Source organism: Sesamum indicum, linkage group LG8, assembly GCF_026168435.1.
Source record: "Sesamum indicum cultivar Baizhima isolate 11 linkage group LG8, ASM2616843v1, whole genome shotgun sequence".
NCBI classification, from domain to species: Eukaryota; Viridiplantae; Streptophyta; class Magnoliopsida; order Lamiales; family Pedaliaceae; genus Sesamum; species Sesamum indicum.
Window position 1 is genome coordinate 16911074 of NC_142664.1, and position 7191 is coordinate 16918264.

A 7191-nucleotide genomic window follows, 5' to 3' on the forward strand; every position below is an offset into this window, starting at 1 on the left:
TGATTAGGTTTTTTTTTGGCAAAGGAGAGATTATTTATATATATATATATGGAGGCTATGCGAGTTGAGGCTTTCTTATAAAAACAAACGGAGCATCTCTTGAAGGGCTAATGCATGAAGGAATGATTGGATTTCCAAGAGAATAATTCAAGTACGTACTTACTCATGAGAGTCATGTGAAGGCCAGCAGCTTAGAACTGGAGAATGTGGTGTAAGGACTATATATATATATATATATGTCGTGTGCGTGTGTGTGTGTGTGTAAACCAATGAAATAAAGTTATTCCTTTGTGTAATAATTGTCGTTCCCCAGCTTTAGGAGGTGGGCAAATATAAGGTTCAATGTATTGCATAATTTGTGTGATAAATTGGAGGGTCGTTTACGAATAACTGCATGTTTATGATATACAGTAGATACGCATTGGAATTATTTAATGACCATTGTAGCTCCGTTAAATTGAGATATATATATATATATTTCTTTTTATTTACATGGCTTTTGTTATATTTTTACTCCCAATATTAAGGATAAAGTATTTCTCGTCTTCTGCAACATCTGGGTAGCTTGATCCGATCAAATTTTGTTCTTGAATTTGAAAAATTCTTACTTAAAGCAAATTTGATTGAATCAAATCAATCACATAATAAATATAATACACTTATTCTGTAATTGATCAATTTTTTTTAAATATACACTAATCACTTAACAAGTAAATTATACTTTTATATATTTAATTGCGATTTTGACGAAACTTGATTTAAGATAAAATTTTCCCTCTAATTTATACATACATATATGTGTTAATTAATTTTAACTTTTCCCTTAAAATCTCTGGAAGAATGGGGTAATGGCACTTTCTTAAGTACATCACATGAGTTCAGTTTTCGGTCAACTTTTCTTCATTTCCTACCTTCAAACCTAAATTTGGTGCCTCTTTTCTGTATATAAAAAAATTAAGAAACTATTTTGTACCTAGAATACATGCATGAATTCTTCTCTTGGCTATTCTTTCTCTCAGAAAATCCTTCAAGAACAAATGTCAGCTCACTTGGTACTACATCGATGACGGTATCAATAGTTTCTATGCCAACTCCAGACAATTTGATGAACAAGTTAAAATGGAACAGCAAAACTAAGTGACTTCCTTTCCTCAACCACAGACATCGAGTACCTTCCTACGAAACAAAAGAGCCGAGTTCTGTTCTGTTCACTGCTGTTTCAACCATGCAACGAGGCCCCATTATGAATTGAAGCAGCTTGATTCCTCACGACCGCGAAATGATACAAACAAGTAATACAAGACGATACATATCTGAAGCAGGCTTGACAACTTTCTGCTATCAGAACAGCAGAGTAGGCCTTCAACAATAACCTAATGGATCGACTATATCAACACAGATTACAGAATCATGGAACAACGGAACACAGCAGCCATTGCTTCGATCCCATTGCTTACTCAAAATACATTACTTCCACTTTCAGAGATGTCCTCACTGGCATTTAGATCAGTCTGAGGATTGGTAACCAACTCAGAAAGTTTTCAAGTCATTTGTCCATCCAATCTTTGAATACCAGCAGGACATACAGAGGAACATTGAAGGCAGCAATAGTAAGTATTGCTCGTGATGCCCGTAATAGTCTCCAGATCATCATTTTTGCTTTTGATTTGTTTGTTCTAGCTGACACCACATGTATACTTTCATCTAGGTTTGAGGCATCTGTTTCTTGTCCCGTCTGCTTCCGAACTCTTGATCGCATCACAATATTACCCCTATAAATGATGAGACCATCTAAATTTTTGCTGAAAATAAGTGAAAGGTAAATTAGAAAGTTTCATGTGTGAACATGGATACTACCTCTCCAATGAGCTTCTCTCGTTCAAGACTACGGAGGAAACCTTTTTCTTTTTCTTGATAAGGTGCATTGTTCCTTCTGCATCCCAAATCTCTTCATACTCACAATTTTCATCTTCAGTTTTCTCTTTCATGCTATTGCTAAAGCTATTGTATAGACTTCTGATACAACCCATTAGCTCGCCAAGCTTTCGCAAAATGAGGACATCATTTGCTGGCCAAAGGAGGACAATAACAAGGGTCATTGCAAAGAGAGATAAATACCTGACACATCCATCAAATTAAAACTTTCAGAACAAAAATTAGATTAAGAAAAGACTGAGGAACACCAACAACCCAAAAGAAAATAATAACCACGGAAAAACCCCAAGTGCTAAGTACCATAGATATATATGTGTTTGCATGGGAAGAAAGCAGATCTGAGAGGAAGCAGCAGTTTCTGGAGAGGATCCATCTGACAACGTTGAATTACTGGCAGATAGTAGCATAAAAGAAGGATACAAATTTCCTTGCTGCCAGCTTACGGTTCCTACAGTTTGCTGTATAATTCCAAGAATCAACTTTAAAAGCCAGCATATCATTGACTGCACCACAAGAGGGGAAAATAAGGCACTAAGGAGTTCACCTCAATGACTGGACCATTCTTAGACATGTGGGTAACTGTGCATTGATCATGATCATGAGCAGAGAGGACAAGTGACTGCACAAACACATTAATTCTCACCTTTTGAGTTATTGTTTCAGCATATTACATATATAGAGGAAGAATGGAAATACATACAGGTTGGATTAGGTCCAGCAGGACATTCGTCGAGCTTTTAGTGATATAATTCTGATACCTGTACCCACACGATAAACGGACAAGATTGGCAATAATTACTCTATTGATGGTAAGCACATATGATTATTGAAATAAGACAAGTAGCTTACATTATTTCTTGATCACGATCAAGATAAATTCGCTGGGACCAGGTAAGCACATATGATTATCGAAATACTTGTAGGAAAAATAACAAAAGAAAGCATTATACTGAAATGAACACCCAGAAAGATCACAAGATAAGGTCTTAGCACTTACCTGATTGATGATTGATGCAGAACGATGAGGGCCACAAGGAGTCCCATCCGGCCGATATAAAGGGATGTGAGTCAATAAAACTCTTGGAGTAGAACGAGTATCTGCAAAATTCAAAGAATGTCAGGTGCATTATATTCTCTGAACGAACTAATAAATGTCTATGACTTGAACATTGTCGCATGTACCTTTAGAGACATTTTTTATGAAGTCCCAGGTGGCTGATGTGAGTTTACTTTGGGGACGACCTGCAATATATCATATAGCTGTAACAGTGAGAGCAAAAGCAAACTTTAGACCCAGCCAATAGAGCACGATTCATGTTTCTCTTGTTACGACCAACTTTAGCAAGTTATAGCAAGTACAACTCAGATGTGATCAGGGATTTGCAATCCTGAAGTAATCAGGGCCTCCCATGTCTAGGGTGAGAGAAACAAATTGGCCCATAAGTATTTGCAGCTAGATTTCTATTTTGACTACATGTTGACATCAAATAAGTGAACTCCTAACTAGAACAGAGCAAAATTAGGGTGATTAATAAGTCAACTCCAATATAGAACAGAAAGGTAAGGGATGTTTCACAGGTGTACTTATAAGCGTCACATTCTGTAGCTATCAAGAACCAACAAAATGATCTCGTGATTTGAATCATGAATAGTAATATAACCAGAATTACAGCTATTAGAGACATCAGTCATTACCATCCAAAGTTTGCGCATCAATTGCAATGAAGTCCACGTTTCCAAGAGTAACTTTAAAGTTTCTTACCCCAAATTCTCCCTCATAGCGTTTTACAGTCTGTGTAACATAAATGTGAAGATAGGAGAAAGATTATACATTACAATTATTAGACCAATAGCTAGTACTGAATTAAATGCTGAAATTATCTCATGCATCAGCACCATTAGATGTTGATTCACATATAGAATAGTTGACAGAAAACATGTGCTGCAAATACATGTACTAGGAATAGCAAACAAACCTCTAGCTTTCGGGAGTTGAAAGCTGAGTATCCTATGTCATGGTTGCCAGAAAGGTAGTATACTTTTGTGTTTGAAGATTTCTGAAGCATATTCAGGTTGAAAATATGCCTAAGACGGCCCAAAGATTCCTGCCATCTATTAGTAAAACAAATCAATAACTGCCACTGAAGGAGTTAGGATAAATATCAAATCAAGGATGACTTAGTTCATCCTTGATGCTAATTATGAATTGGATAGCACTGGATATCATATAAGACACAGAGACTTCAATAGTGTGAATCTTCTCTATAGCGATATGAACCAACGGAGAAAATAAATATCATCTCTGTTCACTTTTTCAACTAGAAAATATATATCTGCTTGTTCAAGTTCATAACAATTATCAGTTGGCGCCATCTGATCGAAGTTCTAAGTTTCTGGTAGTTTAGGTAACTTCGTACGAAAATCACAGCACACCTAACAATATATCTGATAAAGATTATCATTGTTATCTAAAAGAGAGTTTAATCAGAATATAATCCCCCAGATCCTACATAACCAATCGAAGTGGGAAATAAAACATGATAGGTAAAGTCATAGGGTTTGGCTAGGGGTGTAATGATTTTAAATAAGAAAAGGGCGAAATATGAGGTTTTCAGCACATCCTGAGCTTACTTAGTGTTTGTGGCAGATCATTTTCTAAATACTTTTTAGAATCTCCAACTGGATAATCTAATTTTCTAAATTTTCATGAAACTGTACTTACTCTTCATCCGACAGTATGGGACCCCCATCAAAGTAATCACCAAGAAAAAATACCACATCTGGTTTTAAGGGCAATACAGATGAAAGGAACGCCCTACGCATGTATAAATCAGTATAGAACTGAGCGAACTCCAGAGCAAATGATTTTGGAGGAAGACGAAGGGAAGTCCTATCCATGAGCTGTTATCATCAAGAAACCCAATTCACCAACAATGATCAAAAAGATTCATTTTCAATGTACCATTGCAGCATAAAAAACATCAAGGCAATCACATTCCTTCCTTATATAAGCATACCTGAGGATCGGCAACAACAGCAATTTTCACATACTTACTCAGATAATCAACTCCATCCAGCTGAGATTTTCAGAAATAAAACTGTGAGAATGCATGCATTCTAATTTTCATTTGTTCATACAAAGATAAGCACATAGCAGAAAATAAGTTAGAAATGCAGATTTAACTACATTACCATTTTCTAATGCTTAATTAAGGAAGTTCATATTATATATAAGCAAAGAGAGAAACAATTAAACTAGAGCAATTATGAATTAATCAACTATTAGTGAAATGAAACTTCTTCCATACTAACAATTCTGCTTAGCATAACAACAGAATCATAATTTTGATGCATTACATTATGCAAAAGAGTTGGAGCTATCTCATCTAAAGTATTTAAGGGAGACCAATTTTGAATTTGGTTCAGACACACAAACCAAACCTTTTATGGAAATATCGGTCTATACAAATGTTTCTTTGACCCTTCAGATCATTATCCCTCTTTCTTCTTTTTCTGTTTGAGTAGTTCAAAATGCATCCTTCTATTGTCTGGAAGATGGAGGGAAATTAAGGTAAAAGAAGGTCCGACAGACAAACTAAACCTAAGATAGTAACAACCTCATAACCAAGAATCATCATAGTGGTCCATTTGAACACAAGATCCATAATTTATCCATAGACCAACTTTACAAACACAGCCAGATAATCAAATTCAAGTCTTTTTCCATGAACTCTAATAGAAAACGTATACTATTAATAGAGTTAGGGATGAAAAAGTTCAAAAAAAAATCCAGTTTTTTCAATGGGTTTTACCGAAGAAGAAGATGGGCGCCGATGAGGCCAAGAACAGGTCCAGAGTGAAGGCACCAAATAGGCAAACCACTCTCCGTAGAGTAAGCTCAGAGCCCATAAAATGCAGAGAAACAGAGTCAAATTCAACATCTCTGCTCCCGTTTTCTGCTTCTCACTCGCGCCTGCTGTTAGATCAATTTCTCTACTTTTCTTCCTTTTTTATATTCTCAACTCATGTACTACTGTTACAGCCTACTTCGGTCCTCTGGTTTTTAACTGACAGTAAATATGTACGCCGAGTTGAAAACGTTCTTTTTATATATATTAATTTAAATAATATTAAATATTATTTTACTTGTTTGTGACGAATATTATGAACTAAAATTTATTCCTACTATATGCAATTACTTTTAATTTGATGTGGTCATAAATACAAGGTCCAAATCCAGAACCACTTTTCAATTTCTAACGAAGTATAAAAGGCAAGAAGGGCCTCATAAGCCTCCCCTAGCTACAGCCCAAGAGAGCAAAGGCCCAAGAGAAGGACCTGTTTCATCGGAGGCCCGAAAAGTCCAATTGCACCTTTCAGCCAACCAGGTGCACAATTCAAGTAGCAAAATATGAAGAGAAAAAGCTTATGAAAAGGTTCAGAAAGACGTCCCCTAACAGAGAAGGACTCTAATCTCATTGGACTCTCCAAGACAGGATAGACACTTACAGATTCCTCCAATTATCTAGATAAAGAATGCCTAGGATACTTATTCATAGAATCCTCAACTCTCTTAGAGATCAAACCCCTTCGTTGCTGGGGGACCTCGGCTATAAAAGTAAGTTTAGTCCCTTAAAGAAGGGGATGACTTTTTGAATATTCTCAAATAATTTCTATCACACACTTTTATTTTTATACACAATCTTTCAATATATTTCATCATAATTCGCTCATATTCGTGCATTTCAGTATTATTATTTTAATATTGGATACTGATTTGAATATCATAGTGCTAACATTGTTTTTACAGATCCCCATCCAAAAGCTTGCATGAGACTTTAGCCCACCAAGATGATCAAGCCCATCAAATAGTTAACCCATGCAGATTTTACACACATCACAATGAATAAGACTATTCATAAATTGCTCGCTTGAGGATTTTTTTTGTTATTTTATTACACAATTTTACTAAAAATATATTAATTGGTCAATATGGTAATTCATATAATTTATTCTTATTGACCTTATGATCTCATATTATTATCTCAAAATTTTCTTAAATGCTAGCCTTATTATCAACAACTCAATAAATTATGTTCAGCTTGAGGTTTGCATCGCGATCAAATTAGTTAGTAACTTTTTTACATTATTTTAATTTATTTAATTATATATTCTCACTAGGAAAAACTAGAAGACTTTTAGATTTCTAAATTATATGTAATGCATCTCAAAAAGCATGCATATGTTCAATGAATC

General features: G+C 35.2%; 1 protein-coding gene across 1 annotated transcript; it reads right to left on the minus strand.

Moving 5' to 3' along the window:
* Positions 1-983: 983 nt before the first annotated feature.
* LOC105167827 (Calcineurin-like metallo-phosphoesterase superfamily protein) lies at positions 984-5978 on the minus strand. Its single transcript, XM_011087646.3, has 13 exons — positions 5748-5978; positions 4953-5012; positions 4658-4836; positions 3912-4047; positions 3631-3727; positions 3118-3177; positions 2933-3033; positions 2785-2816; positions 2636-2693; positions 2480-2554; positions 2236-2393; positions 1858-2118; positions 984-1772 (listed from the first exon to the last, which is right to left on the minus strand). The coding sequence occupies exons 1-13, from the start codon at positions 5874-5876 to the stop codon at positions 1547-1549; spliced, it is 1572 nt and encodes a 523-aa protein (XP_011085948.1). The 5' UTR covers positions 5877-5978; the 3' UTR covers positions 984-1546.
* Positions 5979-7191: the final 1213 nt, after the last annotated feature.

Coding starts and splice junctions, on each gene's coding strand:
- LOC105167827 (XM_011087646.3), bottom strand. CDS start 5,876: ATGTTGAATTTGACTCTGTTTCTCTGCATTTTATGGGCTCTGAGCTTA. Junction 4,837..4,952: donor CTGTTGTTGCCGATCCTCAG/GTATGCTTATAT, acceptor TGATGATAACAG/CTCATGGATAGGACTTCCCT. Junction 3,178..3,630: donor TGATGCGCAAACTTTGGATG/GTAATGACTGAT, acceptor GATATATTGCAG/GTCGTCCCCAAAGTAAACTC.